The 23,078-nt window shown below is 40.3% G+C and overlaps 1 protein-coding gene across 1 annotated transcript; it reads right to left on the bottom strand.

Annotated features, from left to right (window-relative positions):
* Window positions 1-373: 373 nt before the first annotated feature.
* On the bottom strand, window positions 374-20,468 carry LOC124157989 (SAP30-binding protein). The gene is made up of 3 exons (XM_046533127.1): window positions 19,822-20,468; window positions 15,234-15,383; window positions 374-1,297 (listed from the first exon to the last, which is right to left on the bottom strand). Exons 1-3 carry the CDS (start codon window positions 20,398-20,400, stop codon window positions 980-982), a joined length of 1,047 nt encoding a protein of 348 aa, XP_046389083.1. The 5' UTR covers window positions 20,401-20,468; the 3' UTR covers window positions 374-979.
* Window positions 20,469-23,078: the final 2,610 nt, after the last annotated feature.

The raw sequence follows: 23,078 nt of genomic DNA, 5'->3' as shown, positions 1-23,078 counted from the left end.
TGTGCATAACATAAAATTGCACTTGAGGGAGGGGCTACTTTCTACTGAAACAGAGCCCCAGGAGTACTGAAGAGGTAACACCATGCATCCAGCATCAAAGACCATCAATGGTGAATTTCTTTGCATCCCTGCTGCTACTGCTTCACCAAAGAGACTGCATAGCGCTTCAGCTTTAGTGCGGAACCAAAGGAATAGTAGGTTGAGCCTTGAGTGACACAGAGTGTTGCTGTTTTTAAATAAAAATTTGGAATTGCTTAATGAAGCAGACTAATAGATTCGAGATCTGATTCAAATCCCTGAAAGATTTGGATTTGGATACGAAAATATTTTAATTTAAATTTGAGAATAGATTTAAAAAAGTAAAACTTCCATGGAATAAACTACACATTTATTTACCTATCCTATAGTGGAACAGTTCAACCACAGTTACTGATAGACCTTATTACACAGATAAGGATAAGCATCGGGACTTTTGACTTAGGAGGTAAGTTTTTTTCCAAACAGTTTGAACCCAATAATAAAAAAGATAATTTTGCCACCAATTAAATGATTAAGCAAAATTTTGAGAGTTGCCAACTACGATATTTAAACAATATTATCACAAAAAGACGTAAGATAATTGCAAACCATGATTATAGGAAGAACCAAATAAATTACAACCAATTTTAAATGTGAGCGAGCACCTCTATAAACCACCCACAAAGTAATTAACCTTTCCCTAGGATGGCATTCCCCACAGAGATGCTGAATGGGAAATGAAAGCCACTGTGGTTCAGCATTTATACAATCAAAATAATTATTAAACCTACAGAAACGGTTTGAATTAAAATTTGACGATTTAAGTTAAAATTTGAACAATAGCTAAATGTCTTATGGTATACTTGGGATGAAATTATGATAATTAAGACTTTCTAGTAATGAAGAATAGCCGTCATCTTTATGTACAAGAAAAATTTTAAGCTCATAAATTACACAGACATTAAACTCTTGGTTTCTTGGGGAGAGATCCAAATGCTGATATAACAGTGCCCTTAGTTCCAGTGATACTTGTTGTAAGTGATGATAAAGGCTGGGTGGAAGATGAAACTGGAGCTGATGTCACTGAAGTACCTACAGCAGGAGCTTGAATCAGACCTGCAGGTTTTAATAAATGCACGGCACCTACAGCTCCTCCAACACCAGCCCCGACTTGGTCCCACTTAGATTTCCTTTTGTTCTTCCCATCATCAGGCTCAGAAACAACAGCACCTGCTCCAACTGCTCCTCCTTTACGGGCAGTACCCGACACATATTCCACCTGAATAATTATTAAAGCAATTACAAAAAAATTAAAAGTTAGATTATGTCACAATGATATTTGAAAAAATCAAAATTTCAGATACATATAGAAACAGTTTTAAATTATCATGACATCAGAGAGCCACTTATTATCAAAAAACTAAGCAAGTACCCTGAATTTTTTAGAAAAAGTTATAGCAAAAAGAATATGTACTGATAGCCCACTGAACTTTTTCATCCTCATTCTCCGAGTAGCTTCATCTCATAGTAACAAAGAGCATAACAAGAGCCACAGAAGAGAGAGGTCTCAAGGAAAGCATGCAGAAGGCATAGGAGGACAGATGGGAGAGATGGATTGAGGGGGTGTTGGGACGGACAGAGAGAGAGGGGAAGTCAGGAAATGAGGGGAGTGCGGGACAGTGAGAGGGGAGGACAGTTGGGTCCGAGAACGTTGGGTGTGTCATTTTTAAGAGTGGTTGATGTATGTGAATTAATAGAGGAGGCTAAATAAAGGTGTTATAAGAAAAAGGCAGACAAAGTCGCCAATTAAGAGAGCTTTTAGAGTGAATAAAGTATTGTGTCAACAATCCAGAAGTGGGATTGAACCAATGAGTGACAAGAGCATGCGGTGGATCACCAGAACACTGAACTGGCATTGTGAAGCATCAATGCAAGCTGGTGTCACCACAGAAGGTATATTACAGGCAAGGGTAGTGTCAAATGCTGAACAGTGCAGGACACACAGAGATTGAGCTTCACTAGTGAAGTCTGCTACTGCTGGGGCGCTGAGTTTTCCCACCTGCAGAGGTGTTGATGCTGTGACCTTGGGAATGTGTGAGTGATAGAAGGAAAGAGGGGGCAGTAGATGGGAACAAGAAAGCTTTGAGGAATTAAAGGTTTAGGGTGAGGTAAATACAGAAATAAGAAAAGACCCAGGGTTGTTGCCAATGAATACTGTTAACTTTCATAGAGAGGAAAATAGACAGGTAGTTGACAGTTCTGTTTGCAATGCAAGAGTAACAGAGTTGTTGAGGAGGGAATGGAAGTTTTCCAGCATACTTAACCTGTTAACGCCTAGCGGTACCATATGGTACCAGCCGGTAGCGCAATGCTAAACGTAACTTTTTTGTCACTTATCGTAATTTATTTGGATTTTTGAGAGCTTAAACATAATAAAAATGTTTTTATTTACAACTTTCCGAAAAGTTTGCTTTTCAAAGCTGAAATTAACACATTTAGAGCTGTTTGAAAATTTTCAGCTATCTGAAAAATACGGAATTTTTAGTGCAAGCATTTCGATTTTCTTTACTTGCGTCTTATGTACCCATAATATGAAGATGTTTTTATGTAATTATGATAGTTATAACATGTACATTTTATATTAAGTATGGTTTTTTTTATGTGAGCCTAACATTTGGGATGTTATGATGCAAAACATTTTGGTGGTACCATATGGTACCGCTAGGCGCTTGCACTACCGTGTTTTGGCGGAAAGCGTAAATACAAATATTTCTGTGATTTTCGTTTTCTAACAGTTCTATATTTTACAATGATATTTTTCACCATGTATATTATAAATTTTACGTTATTTAAATGTTATTACGCATATAAAATGTGTGCATAGATTATTTTTTTTATTATAAGGACGTCATCTAAGTACATAAGGCCCTGAATTGTCCCCATTTTTTTAGAATCTCACGAGGGCTCATGAGGTGGGAGGTATGATTGTAAACCTAAACCCTATTTAGAAAGATGAATAGGAAGAGTATCCACGTACTCAATTAGGAAGGGGGTATGAAGTGAATAAGGGGGTTAGCTAAGGGGAAAATTCAATGACAGCTGGCGGCAAGGGACGACTACGCGACAGACGTCACTTCGACAAGAAGCAGCCTCATATTTTAAATTATTTTGGTCTTATGTATCTCAATCACACTAAAATACTTTGCACACATTCATCTGCTAGTAAAACCGAAATAACTTACACATATTGCTTACAATGTAGCATGTGCAGCTGCAAAGAGAGGATGAATACCTTCCTTCTGACTGAGGAAAATTGAATAATGAGTGGATGCCAATTTCCCTCGAATTTGAAGTTGTTGTTCAAAAAGGTGGACAATCAGCTGAGTTTATCTCAAGAAATGGCTGAGAAATTTCAAAAGTGTGGAAGCTGGACTGAGCCATAAAGCATCCAAAAGGTATAAAAATAGGGAGTATTTGATGATGAAGAGATCGTAAAGCACAAAAGGATTTCTCGTAATCCTGATTACCAACTCACTGTTTCATGAAGCATCCCCAACCAGAATATTTGAACTATTCTTTGAAGAAAATGTCCTAACGCATTAAGTGTTAGAGTCGAATAGGTATGTACAATTCTGCAACTGTTATGACCCAAATATAACACATGAGGTATTGAAAATGTTTGTCGCAGTTCTTTTTATAAGTTGGTATAATACGACTCCCAGTAAAAGGCACTATTGTGAGGCAGCACTAAATGCCAGAAATAATCTTGTTTATTACACAATGAGACGTGACAGATTTCTACAAATTCGTAGGTTTATTTATTGCTGTGATTACACCGCTATGGGTAAACCATATAAGATGTGGAAAATGCACCCTTTTATGGGCATGACTAAAGAAAGACTCCGTGGATATTTCAGAGAAAAGCAGTCCTTGAGTTTCAATGAGTCAATAATGTTCTCTTTTGGAAGACATGGCTGTAAGCAATCCATGCGGGGGGGAAGAGGGGGGGGGCACTTATGTTTGGCTAGAAAGTGTGGTACATCAATAGCTCAGATAGCTACAATGATGCACAGCGCATAGATGCTGATGCGGAAATCCTGAAAAAGCATAACTCAGCTTGAATTGCGATGGGCAGTAGTATAATCACAGGATACAAGGATCCCCAAAATATCCAGGACGTGCACAATTTTCCAGAAGTGTGACTGGAATGGGGTAATTGGCTAAAGAAATAGATTTGTAATTGATCCATCTTTCAAAGAAAGCATTCAACTGATAGCGGTCTATCTTCTTTCCAGTGCCCCTGACGAAATAGATTCGACTGGCATAACCAATAAATAAAATCGAAGCCCAAGCGGGGACGGTGTGGTACTGAACCAGCAGAATAGGAACAGAATGCTTGAAATGCAATGCAGGGTTATACATTGACTGCTTTGTTCATTTCCATATGCTACAACGACTGAGTGAAACGCTAAAATCATGTTACATATTCTTGATTTCTACGCCAATTATACATAACTTCTATTTTACAGTCACTAATATTTAATAATTTATGAATATTATCGATATTATAGTGTAATTTTGGTTGAAAATGAATGTATTTCGTGGAAAATAATAAATATTTAAAGTTTTTGGCTTAAAAATGTGATTTCCGAAATGTTTTTCAAATTTTGATTTTTTGACCCCTTAAACGCCTAGCGGTACCATATGGTACCAGGCTGTATCTCCATAACTATTATATAGTGCTAAAAGAATAAAATTTGAACTGAATGACTCAGAACTTCATTGGTATTAAAATATATGATTACCACAAAAATCGCAGAAACTTTTTAATTCAGGCATTACCGGGTTAAGAGGCTCCACCCAATCAGAAAACTGGTTAGAGCCTCTTAGACTCATACTCAGATAATAATGCAGAACATGAACTCCTTTGGCCTGGGATCATACGAGAGTTGACATCAGAGTACAACAGCCCAATATTTTCAGTAGAGAAGAAAACAGGAGATAAATATCCGTGTGTGGACTGTAGAAAGCTCAATGCATTGATAAAAAAGTATGGAATTGTGTCCATTGCAGATCAATTCAGCTGGCTGAAAACAAATACTTCCCTATACATCTAGCCAGTGGAAATTAACAGGTGCCAGGTGTGGGAGAGTCACGACACTTGCCAGCTTTTGCAATCAGTGAAGGCCTGTACAAATTCAACACTATCCCATTCAGATTAGCGGTATTCTCTAATAAGATGAGGATAATTGATAGAAGGCTTAAGAAATTCAATATCGCAGTCTAAATGTATGACATTTTGATTAGGAGGACAACCATTACAGAATGAGTCCAAAATTGATTTATTGATTCCTTTGTACACCGAAGGAGGGGTTGACAGGGATTGGAGAAATTTTATTCAGAAAAAGGTTGACTTCTTCGGCTGCAAACTATTGCGGAAATTGTTGAACAAGGGAAATCAAAAACCAACAGCTGCAGAAGAATTGAAGATGCCAACAAGCACCCATAAGTTAAGACAATTCTGTGACCTGGCATACTACTTCTGGAAGTTCTTTAGAGTGCTAGCAAAACCATTGACCATGCTTTTATAAAAAGATAAAAATTATTTGTGGGGAAAAGTATCAACAGATATCAAGCTCATAACTAGACTAATTCTAGTACTCTACAACCTGAAGCTATTGATTGGACACGGACGCCAGCAAATTTGGGATAGTTGGAGTTTTACTCCAACATTTTTTTTATATCTCAAACCTTTCAAAAGGGTCAAGCAGGTTAAGATGGTGAAAAGTGCCCTCAGATATTTTGAAAAATAAAAAATATTCACTTACATTGCATCCAAAATTATATGTTTCCCCAAAGTTTCAGGCCTCAACAATCGAAAATAACCCCAAAAAAATTGAAACACGATTTTTAGTTTTTTAACCATGTCTCCAGTTTTTATTTTTGTAAAATCGTTTTCTTGATTTTAAAGTGTATATACTGTTATGTTCTATGATCATGATTTTTTTCAAAATTTTTTGAATGAAAACAAAACTTTAACTTAAGTTTGAAATTTTCAAAATTAAATTAAAAATTTTAGGAAACAATAGATATGTCAAAAAAAATATTTCTTGCTGCCCCTACCTTGACCTATAATCTTACTTTTTTTCAGATTTTTAAAATTGGTGGAACACGGTCTGCTGATTGGTTTATAATATTATTGATTAAGAACAAAAACTTACATAAACAATGCCTGTCACACTTAGATTAATCATATTTACTATTTTTAACCATACTGTTAAGCTTTAATTTCCTAATTACTGCGCGAATATGATAGAAGCGGCAATAATTGGTGTATCGTCTTATCGAATATACATAACCACACATATACATAAGTACACAGGGCAAATTATTGCGCAGGTTAGTATTGAAAACACTTGTTGAAATTGAGAGAATCTGAGCCTGCTGTTAGAGCAGGGGCTATTTTGCCATCTCGCAACAGTGCATTCTCTCGTGCGTTGTAGCATTTCACCTCTTTACACAACGCAATTTTGACATGCTTAAAAAACTAACAATTGTGTTTCAATTTTTTTGGTGTAATTTTCGATTGTTGAGGCCTGAAACTTAGGGGAAACATATAATTTTGGATGCAATTTAAGTGTATATTTTTTATTTTTCAAAATATCTGGGGCACTTTTCACCATCTTAACCTGCTACACCCTTTATGCAGACTGCGATGCTTTAAAACCAAAAATGACAAAGAAGCATATACGTAGTCCCATGTGTGGGTTGGCGGTGGATAAAATTACAAGAACTTGATTTTGATCTGCAGTGCAAGCCAAGAATAAAGATGTCATTTGCGGATGCACTTAGCAACAACACCAAAAAGAATCTACAGATCCAGGAGTCACCACCTGTTGCCACTGGACAACTAGAAAAGTACAGAAAACTGTTTGCTTATGATGCAGATGCAGGATAAGGAACTAGAGAACACCCTAAAAGTGCTCTGGAGGGCACCCCAGCTGTAAGTGTATATAAAATCAACTCTAAAATGAATCAACCAAGGTAACAATATATATATTAAAGAAAATACTTGATCAGGTGGTTTGACAGCACAATTTTTATTAATTTAATCTATGATTCCAGGGCATCACTCCTGTCGCAGACAATTTTATTAATGCATTTAATATTGGGTAGCTTTCCATGAAGTACTTAAGAAGTGATCTGGGAGCCTCCCTTTCCTTCCAGCACTGTCTTCTTCAATTCACTGTAAGGCCTACTCCCTTTCAATCTATCTAAAAATCCAATTCTTTTCCTTCCCCTCCCTCGTTTTCCTAACATTCTACCCAGTAACACCATTTTCAACATCCCCTCCCTGCTAAATACTCACTCCATCCAGACTTTCTGTCTCCTCCGTATCTTATCTAAAAGTTGCCTCTCCTCTCCAACCATGTCCAGCACTTCGTCATTTCTCCTCCTCTCCGTCCACTTCACCTTCTCCATTCTTCTCATTGCCCACTTCTCGAATGCCTCCAATCTTCTCTCGTCTTCTTTCCCCACCGTCCACGTTTCCGCACCGTAGAGAGCTACACTCCAGATTAAACTCTTCACTAACCTTTTCTTGAAACTCTTACATAACGATCCTCTCAGAAGCTCATCCCTGTTCATGAATGCCTCCTTTGCTAGTGCAATTCGCTTCCTGATGTCCTTGCTACTGTGTCCATTTTCCTCTAATGTGCTGCCCAAATAGCTGAATTGCTCAACCTACTCAAGTTTTTCCCCACCTACTTTTATCTTGACTCTCACATTCCTCACTCACGATGCTTTACAAAACCGCATTACCTTAGTCTTCTTGTGATTAATCCTCATCCCATACTCCTCGCACCGCTCGTCAAATGCATCCACTAGAGCCTGCAGTCCCCTCGCTGACTGGCTAATCAGCGCCTGATCATCCACGAACCTTACTGATTTAATCATCATTCCTCCCACTTTTACTCCAGCTTCCAACTCGTCCCACAACCTTCTCTTACCATCTCTTCAGTGTATACGTTAAAAAGCAGCGGCAATAGAGGACAACCTTGCCTCACACCTTGGCTAATGCTTGCCCAACCAGATTCTCCGTCCCCTACCCTCACTTGTGCAGTCTGGGCCATATACAGATTACAAATTAGTCGTCTATCCCTCGAATCTACACCTATTCCCATGAGGATATCCATTAACTTTACCCAGTTCAGACTTATCAAACGCTTTTTCACACTATTCCTGAACCTCTGTCATAATAATGTAGTCTATTTGATATCTCCCCACACCCCCTGGACTTTTCCATATGTACCTTCGCCCTTTGTGATGACTGAACCACGTGTTTGTGATGAATAATTTGTTTCTCCTGCAAAATTCTGCTGCTTTCTCTCCCCTGTCGTTCCGTATTCCTGGTCCAAAATCTCATGTTTCGTGTCCATCCCTCCCTTCCCCGACTGAGGCATTCCAGTCCCCCATCACTACCAGATTTTTCTTACCCAGGGTGTCTCGAATTATTTCCTCGAGCTGTTCATACACCTCACCTACTTCTTCCTCCCTATGATTGCTAGAGGGCATGTAAACTTGTCCACCACAAGGTTGGTGGGCCGCATCTGAATTTCCACCACCAGAATCCTATCGCTTGCCTGGTCTATACCTACCTACTATACCTACCTGGTCTACACACTTAACCATCTTCCTGTTTAATACTAAAGCTACCCCTCGCTGGCTTTCCTCCCCACCACTATATGTAACCTTATAACCATCACTCCAATAGTCCTCCCCATCCCTCCACCTTATCTTGCATAATCTTAAGATATCTATCCTCCCTTTATCCATTTCCCTTTTGATATTTTTTAACTTCCCCGCCCGCATCATTGTCCTCACATTCCACGTCCCTACATTTACAGCCGACTTCTTCTTCTCCTTCTTCTTAATTTTCTTTTCTTCTTTCTTCATTGCTGCTGCTGCTGGTGCTGATGATAAGGCTCTGAAGGATTTTGCATGTTGACGACCCCGAGGACCTTGCCGACCTCGCTGCCGTGACTGATACACACCCTTTGCTGACAGGTCCCGGTCGATGAGATTCCGAGGCTCATTTGGTTATACTCCATGTTTTCAGGGAAGAGATAGTTGGAAGGGTTTCCCACTTCCATTCCAACAGTGTTTTTTACGTGACACCATCACGTGAAATACCTTTCGTCTGGCTCCTACCCTTCGACCTATCTGGCATGAGTGGCCCTATCGGGAACAATTTAGAATTAATCCCGCCAGTGCAGCTCTAGGGGTCATAGGAACGCACAAAACATTTCCACTGCGACAAGGTTGTAGCCCAAAGGAAAGGAATTTCATAATAGCCAGAAAAAAAACATGTACAGGTCTAGCTAGTGAAGCTAAGTCAATACTTTGCAGTTTAGCTTGCTCCGAATTACTTTGAACAAAATAACTAAATTCTTTGAATAGCTTGAGTAAGCTAGAATATTTAACTCCACATCCAGTTACCTGCTGAGTAAGCAAAATTCACAAGCGATTCAGCTGAGCATGACTGTGCATGGGGTGGCAAATCAGGTGGTGAGCAAGTGCACAGCTACATAAAAAGTTAGCAGAGAGCCCAGTACTGCACTGAGCCAAGGAGATGGACAGCTAGGATCTCTGCATTTGAATAAATTTTCAGGATGTTTAAGAAAAAATTAGAATTCCCTAAGTTTTCCAAGATTTGATACTTTCCTGATTATAAACTGCTTTCCAGATCTGTGGAAACCTTGTCAAATTCCTATTAATATTAACCTCCATGTAAGATTAATACAATAACACAGATTATGCACGCTTTTCTACCTTACATGCAATCTAAAGAGCTACACAGTGAATGCACATGCTTCCCGTCCTTTAAATGAATTAAAAGCTAACAAGCAGCAGTGTCTTTGCAGAATATCAGTTTCTACAAACAAGTAAGGTAGGACAGCTCAATATCATAAGCAAAGGAAGGCATAGTGGCTGCTGTGTCACACCTAAGAAGTTACCACATTCAAGTATAGGTGATGCATATTAAATAATGATCAATAGCAACAGAAAAATAGAAGTTTTCAAATTATCAGCCAATCTATGGATATTATAACCATATAATTCATATCAAATGACTTTTTAGTAGCAGAGGTTGAGTATTTAGCATTACTAAATACAGTAGACTCTCGTTAATATGAACAACCTTATTACAAAGTCCTATTGCAAAGTAAATTGTTGGTCCCGACGAAAAGGCCTATCCAATCTACAGTAAAAGAAACGTTATTACGAAATTTTCGTTATTACAAAATTGCAAACCTCAGTTCCGGTCCCAGGGGTTACAAAGTGAACTTTATTATGAAGTTTCACGGATAAGCAACGGCGTTTTATAACACAAAAACAGTGTTTTTATACACTACGCTACATCAAAATAATTGCGCTACATTTAAGTTTTCCTCGTGCAATGTGCTTAAGAGCATCAATTATAATTCTTTCTTCAGTAGGAGATACTTCAGTATCCACGCACATTAAATAGTAAGCTTTATTCCTCTAGAATCATGGTGACTAACTCATTACAGCTCGTAAATTGGGCGTACAGTTATTCCTCTTCCTATGCACATTCGATTTAGTAATTTTCAGAGGTATGAACATTCAAAAAATTTGAGCGTGCCCAAAATTTCAAATTTGGCACTTCTCGAGTTGGCCGATGTGATGCAGTGTGGCGTTGAGGAACTTGCACTTAGAGCATAATCTGAACAAAGTATCATTGAATCCGATGTGAAGTCTGGAACTGTTCAGCATTTTGCCTGCTCTTCCTTCCCACAGACAGCGATTTTTATCTGTTCCGGCTGTGTTTCCCGCTCAGCTCATACAATTTGTCACAATCGCGATTTAACACACAATTGTGATGCAGTGTTGCATTTCGCAGGATAACAGCACTCCTCGATGCCATGCATAGGTTTATCAAATTACGAGCAAGGTCTCAAAGAACACACGTTCGTATATCGATCACTTACTGTATTCGAGAAGTTATCAACCCTCGATTGCATCATGCTGCATTCACCTATTGAAAAAATGAAAGGAATGTGCTTGCCTTTATATATTTGCATGTAATTTTATTGTGTATATTATACACTTTACTTTGAAGCTATTTCGCAGTGTGAGGAGATTGAAGAGACAAGACATTTTGACAAACTATGTTTTTTTGGCAATTCTTAAAAGAAACGTTTATATGAACTTCGTTATTACAAACCTCTGGTTTTTTGGTCCCGTGAACTTCATAAAAATGAGAGTCTACTGTAGTCAATTCTCAAAAATTCCTGAGCAGAAGGGGCAATTTTGTGGATAGTGGTGACAACCATGTTATTCTGTGACCCAATTCTAAAAATTTCCCCACCAGTTCAAGAGTGACTAAGAAATTAATTAACCATTAATTAATTGCTCTGGGTACAGGTGCTTTAGACCAAATATATTCATGTGTAAATGGAACCTAAGAATCACATATATACAAAAGCAAAAAAAACAACAAATTAAAATTGCACATTGATGTTATTATACATGATTCACTAACAATAGCCGACAGAGAAGTATAAATTGTCAGCTTTCAAGTCAATCACAATGAATTTTAAAAATAAAACCAAAAAGACTATTCCACAAATACTTACCTATCCCTTAATGGGCTAGCAATGCTGCAGACATGATATCGGCAACTGAGGTGACATATTTAACAAATATTTTAGAATAGGAATAGTGACAAAGAGGGGTTTTTTCTCTGACAGTGGCTTAGTAAGTACAACCTCCATCTCCTGTGCTACAGTGTGGACTTGAGACGTTCACACCTTGTTCAGTTAATACAGTCTGTGATTTTTTTAGGAAGAAGATGGCCTGGTGGTATAACTGGTAGCATAGCTGACTGGCAATTGGGATAGCTGGGTTTGAATCCAAGCCAAGCGAAATGATTTTTTCATTGTTAATCAACCTTGGTGTATATAAACGTTCACACCTTGTTCAGTTAATACAGTCTGTGATTTTTTTAGGAAGAAGATGGCCTGGTGGTATAACTGGTAGCATAGCTGACTGGCAATTGGGATAGCCGGGTTTGAATCCAAGCCAAGCGAAATGATTTTTTCATTGTTAATCAACCTTGGTGTATATAAATGTTATAAATATTAAAAATTACCCTTTCTCAGACAACCCTCAATACATACGAGGGGGGACCCAAAAATAACCAGACTGACATTGGTGTGCGCATTGCTCTTATATTTTGGACTTCTCCAACGTCACCTAAAGTAAAAGGCCTGAGGACCTCAAAGCTTCTGTCGTGTGCCTTGATTTAAGTTAATCAAAGTCGCTAATTGCCATGTTGCCCAAAATTTTTCTTTTAAATTCGCAGGAAGTTAATATCTTAAGTGATGAATAAGTGTTGTGTGCCTAATTGCTGAGGAAACTATGTGGGCGGTGTGCAATCGGAAACGGCTCACAGAGAAATGCAGATTAAGAAGTACGAGAAATTTCACGCTCGTCAGCACCCAATTTTCGACAAAGGCCCTGAAAAGGACCGTTGCATCGTCAACCTAACCAACATGATACTCGAAGACGCCACTACTGCAGTGCTAGCCAAAGGACTAAACTTTGCCATAACGCCACGAGATATACCAAGGGAAAGATTCATCACCGAAGTGGAGTCTGGTATCTGGAAACTACCAAAACCTGTGGCCAACAAAATCAGGGAGGACGTAGCTCGTGTTTTGCGCAGGGCTAAACCACCGAAGTCGAATATTACGTTGAAAGAAAGGGCCGCTCTCAATGCCCTTCATGAGAACAAAAACATCATGATCTTGCCCGTGGACAAAGGAAATGCCACCGTTCTCTTGGAGAAGGAGAAATACAACTCAAAGGTAGAAGAACTTCTGTCTGACACCATTTACAACAAACTGCAAAAGAACCCCATGGCCAAAGCAGAGCGGGAGACAAGCGCCATGATCAAGAGGTCCTCTATTCCGACTGAAGAACAGAGATGGCTAATTACGTCCGCACCCAAACCACCAAGGCTATACAGCTTACCGAAGTTACACAAGGAGGGTGTACCACTGAGGCCCATTGTAAGCCAAATTGACGCTCCAACCTATCGACTCGCCAAATACCAAGCCCAAACTCTACAGGATTGCGTAGGAAACACCTCTTTATATGTGAAGAACTCAGCCCATTTCGTGAATATGATAAAAGGCATTACCATCGAGAGAGAAGGCATCATGGTAAGCTTCGACCTATTGTCGCTGTTTACAAACGTGCCCATTGAAGAATCAGTGGAAATTGTGAAAAAGCTGACAAGCTCGGGAATCCCTAAGGACTTCCCCAAGCTTGTGGAGCACTGCCTGAGCAACAACTTCTTCCTGTGGAATGACAACTATTATGAACAATCAGACGGAGCAGCAATGGGTTCGCCCCTTTCCCCTGTGTTGGCCAACCTCTTAATGGAAAAGTTTGAGGTGGAGGCCGTGAATACCAACCACAAGCAACCAAAGCTTTGGCTTTGGTATGTTGATGACACGTTCATCATATGGCCACATGGTGCAGAGGAATTGGACAAATTTTTGATACATCTCAACAACCAACACCGAAGGATCCGCTTCACAATGGAAAAGGAATGCGAAGGCAAGTTGCCCTTCTTGGACGTGATGATTAAGAGGAAAGACGATGGCAGTCTAGGACATGCGGTATATAGAAAGGAAACGCACACCGACCGATACCTGAACGCAGCATCACACCACCATCCCACCCAGAAGGCCTCGGTGGTAACCTCTCTACTCCACCGAGCCTTCACCATTTCCGACGCCGAATCATTAGATTCAGAGAAGAAGCACCTAACCAAAGCACTAATCAGGAATAGCTATGACCGGAAAATGGTCCTCAAAAGGGCCTCTAAGGTCAAGAAGATGCACTCACCACCATCTGAAGAACGCCAGGCCACAGAGGAGGGGGAATTGACCAAACCTGCGGCACGGCTAACAATTCCATTCATAGCAGGAGTGTCAGAATGTATTGCTAGGATACTAAGGAAGCATGACGTGGTCACAAGGTTCAATTGCGTGACCAAGATACAAAACATTGTACCTGGACCAAAAGATCGTATCCCGCAGGCACTATGTGAAGGCGTGTACACAGTGCCATGCTCCTGCGGAAACTCATATGTTGGCAAAACATGCCGAGGAATGGCGACAAGGATGAAGGAGCATGTGAGAGCTACTAATAAAAAACAACTGCACTTGTCAGCCATCGCAGAGCATGTTTGTAGGGAGGCCGGCCATAAAATCGAATTCGAAAAAGCTAAGATAGTGGCAAAAGAGAGTCGCTACTACCCAAGGCAAATCAGGGAAGCAATTGAAATTCACAAAACACAAAATATTTACAGGGACAACGGCTACCCAATCAGCAACGTTTGGAAGAGAGTTCTGACCAATCAGCACACAGGGGGAGATCGGCCAGAGCTATATAAGATGGCAATAAATGAAAACTTCTCACCTTCAACCTGAAGTTGGAAGCAGGATGGCTTTCGTCTGTTGTCTGTTGTCCACCATAAACGACAGACGCGGCTAGAGAACCCGAAAATTAGCAGTCATCGTGAACAAACCTTCGCACCTAAATAACATTGTTGTAGGAGTCTGAGCCACAGCCGTTGGAATGGGGATACCTTAGTTGTGAAAGTGAAATCTCAATGAAAAAACGTTTTTAACAATATATCAGTGTAAATGGAGAGTACTTCGAAAGTGACAAACGTTTTTAACACAAAAAATTAAATTTTGAATTTTTTAAAAATTGTGTCCGGTTATTTTTGGTATGTATTCCCCCCTCGTATGCATTCTCACTTTCAGACACAAAAACTTCACCCTTCCCCTTAACCCCTCACATTACCAAAAAGACTTGTTTAAGGACAATCTCAATGAATCACTGAGGACTTGAGAATTTTGCAGTGAACAACAAAACTCATTGCTAATGAAACACTTACTTGCAATTTTCCACAAAAATTTTTGTGGAAAATTGCAAGTAAGTGTTTCATTATGAATCAATTCCACTCCATCTCGCTTGATTCCTCGAATTTTAAAACTCATTGCGTTCAAAGTAATTTATTGGAAAGTTGAGCATTGCGTAATTAATCAGCCTTTTACACACACACAGGGCTTGATATGATAAAAAATCCTTGTTCACTAATAAATACTTACTTTTGCTTTCTCTCTTCTTTCCCTCTCTCGGCGATCCATTTCCGCCTTTTGTACTTTTGCCAACTCCTCATAAAAAGACTCTTTTCCCCAGCGTTGGGGGTCGTAGACACTAGCATCATAATTTGTGCCCATTTCATTTATCCCACAGAACTAAAAAAAAAGAAGAAAAGACTAAAACAATCGATAGTCTAAAATAATTGATGAAAATACTTTCTAAACACTAATTGCCATTATCCAGTGATAACAAAATCTTCACAACATCATAATCCTTAACCGTTAGAGAGTGAAAGACTCTTGCAGTCAACTCTATGAGATGATGTGGTTTATACCTCTGGAAAGAGAGGTTAACTGAAATAAGCAAGTTTTTGAATAGGGTAGTTTCATTCATCAAAGAAAACGAAAGGCATTGATTGCGATTCGTTACCCACCATTAGTGTATTCATAATACACAAATTATTTGGTATTAGAAATACCAGTTTAGAGGAATGGCAAGGGTCAATATTATCCTTATTTGAAAAAGGCCAGATTGTCGCTCATGCGATGCCACTCCACGTGACGTCACAGGGACCTAGTTTCTACACGAGAGGATAGGAGTTATACATCGTCTGAGGTTACCAATGCATGCATGAGGCACAGAGCTCAGGGAAACATGTCTTAATAATCACCTATTAAAACTGGCTAAGGTCGGAAAGTTTTCTTCGTTTGATAAGGTATTAATAATCCTTATTTAAGCCAAGCGCTACCAGCTAGCATGGTACTCTGCTACCTGCTAGCATCCTGCGTCGTAACAGCGCTCAGAGCCTCGCGCCAAGGTCACCTCACCAGCGGCAGCGGGAAGCAGAACGACGTCACGCGGAGTTTTTCCTGGCATTCATACTTACCCGTCGCGTTTTTGCACCCTTGAAAATTTTCACTTTTCATTTAATCGCGAAAAATAGATATTGTCATATAAAAACCTAAAAGCGTGAAACTTACTCCAGGAGTAATAATCTTTTGATTTAGGCAATAAAAAAATAATAGGAAACCACCCTATTAGCAGTCGTGGACAAAAAGTGAAAGTGTTCCAAGGGGGTAGGTCTCCTTGGGTAAGGTTAGCACTTTAAATGATACCGAAACCTGGGAAGAAGTCATGAAGGACACCAAAATTTATATGGAGAAGAGCATTTGATGCATGCCTCAAAGATGCCACTAATAAATTTAGTTACCTGTGGCTAAGCGCGATGTTCAAGCTAAATCATTGCATGCATAGCAGATGACTCATCTCCACGCTCTCTTTTTTTTTCATGAAATTTAAACTGCCTGGGTAAAACAACTCTTAATAAACATGAGGTCCTACACTATCATACGTGATGGGCAAAATTAAAGAAAGAAAAAGTAAATAGAAATATGTAATAGGTCAATCAAGTCCGGTTCATCCTTTGGCTTAGTCATCTTTTTGTCACAAAAACTGCAACTAAGAAGGAATACCTAAGAAGGAAGGAATATAAATAAAGGAATACGGCTATACTGTGAAGTTGAATATCCTAATGTAATATGGGCATAGCTAGTGACAACAGCCATTTACATTCTTAACAGAACAGGAAAATCGTCAGAAGATGGAATCAGTCCTTATGAACTGAGGATGGGAAAGAAACCGGGAATCAAACATCTGCATATTATTGGATCTTCCTGCTACGTTCACATTCCATACAAAAGAGGAGAAAGAAGGGACAAGAAGGCAGTGAAAGGATTCCTAGTAGGATATGACAGAGATGAGCGATGCAGAGTTTATCCACAGAGTTATCCTGTCCAGAGATGTTCTATTCCAAGAGAGAATTAAAGAATGTAAGGACAAAGTCAAGCCACCATTGAAAGATATCGGGCCTAGAGAAAAATTTGACGAAAAGGAGAAGGAAGAAGAGCCACAGATCGACATCGAGACAGAATCATCAATGAGTCATGTAGAATCACTTGGTGAAGGTGAGTCAGATACAGATAGGGAAGAAAACTCTGAGCACTTATCTGGAAGAATTCTGAGCAATAGATCAACCTTAAAGTGACCAAAACATCTTGAAGATTACACCATGAGAGTGGAGGAGTTCTTTAATCAATTCATGGAGGATCCTGAGACCTTAGAAGATGCACTGAGAAGTGAGGATTCAGTCAAGTGGAAGAAATCCATGGATCGTGAAATTGCTTCATTGAAAGAGAATCAACCCTGGATTTTGACAGAGCTTCCACCAGGTGCAAAGGCAATTCCATGTAAATGGGTATTTCGACTCAAGAAAAATCCAGACGGCAGCATTGACAAGTACAAGGGGAGATTGGTTGGTAAGGGGTTCAGTCAATGTCATGACATCGATTATAGCGAAACCTTCAGTCCGGTGGTGAAGGGAATGATACGCTCAATGCTCAGCATTGCAGCAAGTAAGAAGATGCACCTGACACAATTTGACGTGTCGACAGCATTCCTTAATGGAGAACTTGAAGAAACCATTTTCATGAAACAGCCTCAAGGATATGAAGATGGAACCCGTAAGGTTTGTCAGCTGAAGAGAAGTCTTTATGGAGTTGAGCAAGCACCCAGATGCTGGAATAAGTGAGTTGGAGCATTCCTGCATCAACATGGGTTTAAGGCCAGCGATGCCGATCCATGTTTATACATTCGAGAGGGAAATGGTAGGAAGATCATACTAGTGATAGATGATGGCTTGATGGCAGCAAGAAATATACAAGAGATGGAAGATTTTATTGAAGAAAGAGTTCAAAATCATTTCAAAGCAAGCAAGCTATTTCCTGGGCCTTGAAATTCAACAAGAAGAAAGGTTCATTTAAATAAGTCACAGAGCATATGCAAAGAAAATTTTAGAATGCTTCAATTTTTCTGAATGTAGACCAGTATCATCCCCAATGCTGAAAGGTGCAGAACTTTCCACATCAGGGAAAGATGACGAGACACCAAGGTTTCCCTACAGGCACGCCATTGGAGCTCTGATGTATTTGATACTTGGCACAAGACCAGACTTGGCTTACAGGGTCGGATTCCTTTTGAGGACACTCAAAAATCCAACTCAAGCATATGTGGTAAGAGTCAAGAGAGTTTCCAGATACATAGCAGGGACATTGGATCTGGGGATAGTGTATTGAAGCAATATAGATGAGGGTTTTCTGGATGTCTACAGCCATGCACATTTTGGAGGATGCACTTCGATGGGTTGTTCAACCTCTAGAGTCATTGTGACGTATGCAGGAGGGGTGATTTCAAGGATGAGCCAACGACAAGCTGTCGTAACATATTCGACAACGGAAGCAGAGATCATTGCAGCAAATGAAGGAGCGAAAGAGGCAATTTGGCTTAGCAGACAGTTCAGAGGAATAATACAACTTTAAAAAGTTCCAGTCATTCAAGTTGACAACTCAGCAGCGGTGAGACAGGCTATTAACCCTGAGTTTCATCACAGGACAAAACATATTTCCATTAAGCACTTTTTTATCACAGAGAAAGTGACAGAAGGCAAGCTTGAAGTTCAACAGATCTCTACAGAACATCAAGTGGCTGATATCATGATGAAGCCGTTGCCAAAGAAACATCTGAATATCTTGTCTGTGAAAACGGGACTAATGTAAAGTAGAAAGTACAATGAGCAATTACTATGTTAGTTGACACAGTAATTGTATGTTTTTCATTATTTCTTCATGTCGTTAAATATCAACTTAACAAGGGAAAGCGTTGAAGCTATAATGCTAAAATCAAATTGAATTCTCAAGTATAAAGTTTGATCCGGAGATGGCGCTGCGACACCGATTTTGTAGTTATGCTACATTACTAATAGAGTCAACAAAAGAGGGAACCTAGAAAAGGAAAATATTAGCATCTGTAGCTACAACAGTTATCGTAATGTTTCTTAAACGAATTAATGTGCTCAAGAACTTTAATTTCAATGTATAATATATATTTGGGCACACCCATTTGCATTTCATGCATTAAAATCATCCGTACCCAGCCTCGGGAATAAACACTTCATTCCGAATGACACTCGAGACTAAATCATAGCAATGATTGCATGTGTTAGTATGGAAATAACTCTCAACAAAGAGTAGGATACTCAAATAACAAAGATATTTATATGCATGAGACGTTGGGGAAATATCACCATTTGACATTAACGACGAATATGACTTCCAAAATTTTAATTATATTCCTTGATTCTACAGGTTCTCAGGAGTAATGGCCACAATGAATTCCCTATTTTCTAGCGCTCATTTGACTGTGCCTCTATTCGAGACTCCTTAATTGGTATAGATCTAAAAGAAGTTTTTTCCTCCACAACCTCATTTATCAAGCTCAACTGCCGTGGGCGAGATATGGTGTAAATAACACATGGGATTTTTTTTCGATTTCTCAAGCTGGCAACATTGTCTCTTTTCTCTGAGTGGTAGTCCATTCCATTTCAGGTCAGTGGCAAGTAAGCAGGAAGTAGGGGGAAAATCTATCAAAGACACATTGACCAAGGCAAAACATTTCCACACGGACAGAGAAATTCAAAATGAGTTTAGCAGACGACCACGAAAGTGCACACGTATTTGAAAACTTGATTAAAAACATTACCTGGATAAGTTTTTCATAAATGCTAGGATTCCTGAAGTCTTTTCTCTGTTGAATCACACGATTCATGTCGAGGCCTCCAGCAAGCATTCTATCGTGCAATCTCATGATTTTTTCCTGCAACTCAACTGGACACTTCCCTGGAGGCTCAGGTGGTATGATTACACCATCTTCTTCTTCTTCCAACAGGAAGTCTTTCGTTCCTTGACCCTGGTTTTCATCATGTCCATTCTTCTCCTCAACAGTCATTTCCACCACATTGATTTCGACGTGATCTGTTTCCAGATTTTCTTCCCCTGGAACACCTTCTTCATCCGAAATCAGTGTGTCATCATGATACGAAACTAAACGCGCAGGACGAACTTGAGTGGGTCGAAGAACATTGCTTTTCACGACAACGGGAGGAGTGAAGGCACTAACGTTCGAGTTTCCACTGCTCCCAGGTGTACCACCACGAGATTTCTCCACAGCTTCAGGATCTTCTTCTTCTTCCTCAGCTCCTTCTTCTTCACCCTCTGAATCGGTATAAGTAGCCGTGAGAGAAGCAAGGGCAAAACTGCTAGTTTGGTTGTGGACTGACATTTTGAAAGCTTCTGGCTGCCAGCCTGCGATCAGCGTTACTCACGTTTTCACGTTGCGCCCGTGCGCATCATTGCTAGGGATGGGCGGTTATGAGAAAAAAACCGGTGTTAGGTTAACCGGTTATTTTGAGCGATAAGAATACCTGAGTATAATAACCGGACGAAAAAAACCGGTTATATTCAGGTTATATAACCTAAAGCATTGCGTGTTGCATACCTTCTATTCTTAAAAAAGCCTACCGCATTTTTGAACTTCGTCTTCCTTCTTCGTGGTATAGTTCATCGCAGAGTCTTGCTTGTTTTTTTATTAGATAAGCAAATTAAAAATCGGTTGTTTTTCGATGCCATTTACCTGAGAATTAAATTATTTTTGCCATAACCGAAAAATAGCCCGAGAAAAATAAACTCTTTTGATTCCCGCACTCTCTCGCGAACCGTTGGAACTACCAGCACTTTTGCCGCTGCCACTTTATGAGGTTTTCCTGCGCCTCTACCGGCCACAGAGAACATTAAAACCGGTATTTTTTGATGCAATAGAAAAACCTAGTGGCCGGTTAAAACCTAGGCCACGAGTACTCGTTGGCATAACCGATGGCAGGCGGGAGAGAAAAAACCGGATGAGGGAGTACTCGTTGTGGAAACCTATCGCTGTGGGAAGGTTTTCATCAATGGAAAAACCTAGTGGCCGGTTAAAACCTAAGCGACGAGTACTCGTTGGCATAACCGATGGCAGGCGGTTATGGCAGGTTACAGGTATAGGTTTTTTCAATGCATCTCAACTAGTAAAAACTGTAACGAGTACTTATGGTTATTCTCCGGTTATTGCAAAATAACCTGAGGAAAATAACCAAGGCGTTGGAGTAGATATGGATATGAAGTACATGAAATATTATATTATGTTTGTGAAAGCATGCCTGCCATGTGACCAAATTCAATAATACAAATATGAATATTGAAAATTCGGGGGGGAGCCGGTACCCCCTTAGCTGTTTATACAATCACGATCGAAAGGGTCGTAGTTCCCCATAAAATTTCGGGGGGGGGGGGGGTTGTTATGGACCCCCTAGCTTTTAATAAACTTAGTTACATTTAAACACACTCATGGTTAGGGGGTTCTGTCCCCCCCGGGTGGACCGTAGTCTCGTTAGAAAATCTGGGGGGTTAGACACCCTTAGATCTCTGTTATAAATTTAGTTATGTTAAAGAATGGCTGCGACATTGGAGTGGCTAGGGAGTCTCAGGGGACCCGGCCGCCTATAAAAATTCTGGGGGGGTATGATGACCCCCCTAGTTTTTTATGTAGATTTTGTTACTTTCAAGCACGGCTGTATCTGGGGGCGTCCTGGCCCCACAGAAGGGGTCGTAGTCCCCCATAAATTTTCGGGGGGAGGGGGGGTTATGGCCCCCCTAACTTTTTCGTTTTTGACTCAGTTACATTCAAGCACTGTCATATTTAGGAGGTCCGGCCCCCCCTGGAAGACCGTAATCCCGCTATAAAATATGGGTGGCGGGACCCCCCCCCCCAGAATTTTTATAGGCGGCCGGGTCCCCTGAGACTCCCTAGCTACTCCGATGTCGCAGACATGCTTTATGTATAGCATAGATATATAGCATAACTAAATTTATAACAGAGAGCTAAGGGGGTCCCACCCCCCAGATTTTCTAGCGGTACTACGGTACTCCAGGGGGGGCCGGGCCTCCTAAATATGACAGTGCTTGAATGTAGCGGAGTCTAAAACGAAAAAGTCAGGGGGGCCATAACCCCCCCCCCCGAAATTTTAAGGGGGAATACGACCCCTTCTGTGGGGCCAGGACGCCTCCAGATACAGCCGTGCTTGAAAGTAACAAAATCTACATAAAAAATTAGGGGGGTCACCATACCCCCCCAGAATTTTCATAGGCGGCCGCGTCCCCTGAGCCTCCCTAGCCACTCCGATGTCGCAGACATTCTTTAACATAACTAAAATTATAACAGAGATCTAAGGGGGTCTAACCCCCCAGATTTTCTAACGAGACTACGGTCCTCCCGGGGGGGACAGAACCCCCTAACCTTCACTGTGCTTGAATATAAATAAGTTTATTAAAAGCTAGGGGGTCCATAACAACCCCCCCCCCCCCGAAATTTTATGGGGAACTACGACACTTTCGATCCTAATTGTATAAACAGCTAAGAGGGTACCGGCTCCCCCCCGAATTTTTAATATTCATATTTGTACTATTGAATTTGGTCATATGGCAGGCATGCTTTCGCAAACCAATATAATATTTCATGTACTTCATATCCATTTAACTTCCGCAATAGCTACTCCAACGCCTTGGTTATTTTCCTCAGGTTATTTTGCAATAACCGTAGAATAACCAAGTACTCGTTACAGTTTTTACTAGTTGATATGCACTGAAAAAACCTATACCTGTGACCTGCCATAACCGCCTGCCATCGGTTATGCCAACGAGTACTCGTCGCATAGGTTTTAACCGGCCACTAGGTTTTTCCATTGATGAAAACCTTCCCACAGCGATAGGTTTCCCCAACGAGTACTCCCTCATCCGGTTTTTTCTCTCCCGCCTGTCACCGGTTATGCCAACGAGTACTCGTGGCCTAGGTTTTAACCGGCCACTAGGTTTTTCCATTGATAAAAACCTTCCCACAGCGATAGGTTTCCCCAACGAGTACTCCCT

The sequence above is a fragment of the Ischnura elegans genome, chromosome 1, assembly GCF_921293095.1.
Source record: "Ischnura elegans chromosome 1, ioIscEleg1.1, whole genome shotgun sequence".
NCBI lineage: Eukaryota > Metazoa > Arthropoda > Insecta > Odonata > Coenagrionidae > Ischnura > Ischnura elegans.
The sequence above is the reverse complement of the archived record's forward strand: the minus strand, read 5'-3'. Positions and strand labels throughout refer to the sequence as shown.

Coding starts and splice junctions, on each gene's coding strand:
- LOC124157989 (XM_046533127.1), bottom strand. CDS start 20,400: ATGTCAGTCCACAACCAAACTAGCAGTTTTGCCCTTGCTTCTCTCACG. Junction 15,384..19,821: donor TTTATGAAAAACTTATCCAG/GTAATGTTTTTA, acceptor CTTTTTTTTTAG/TTCTGTGGGATAAATGAAAT. Junction 1,298..15,233: donor AAAGAAGAGAGAAAGCAAAA/GTAAGTATTTAT, acceptor ATAATTATTCAG/GTGGAATATGTGTCGGGTAC.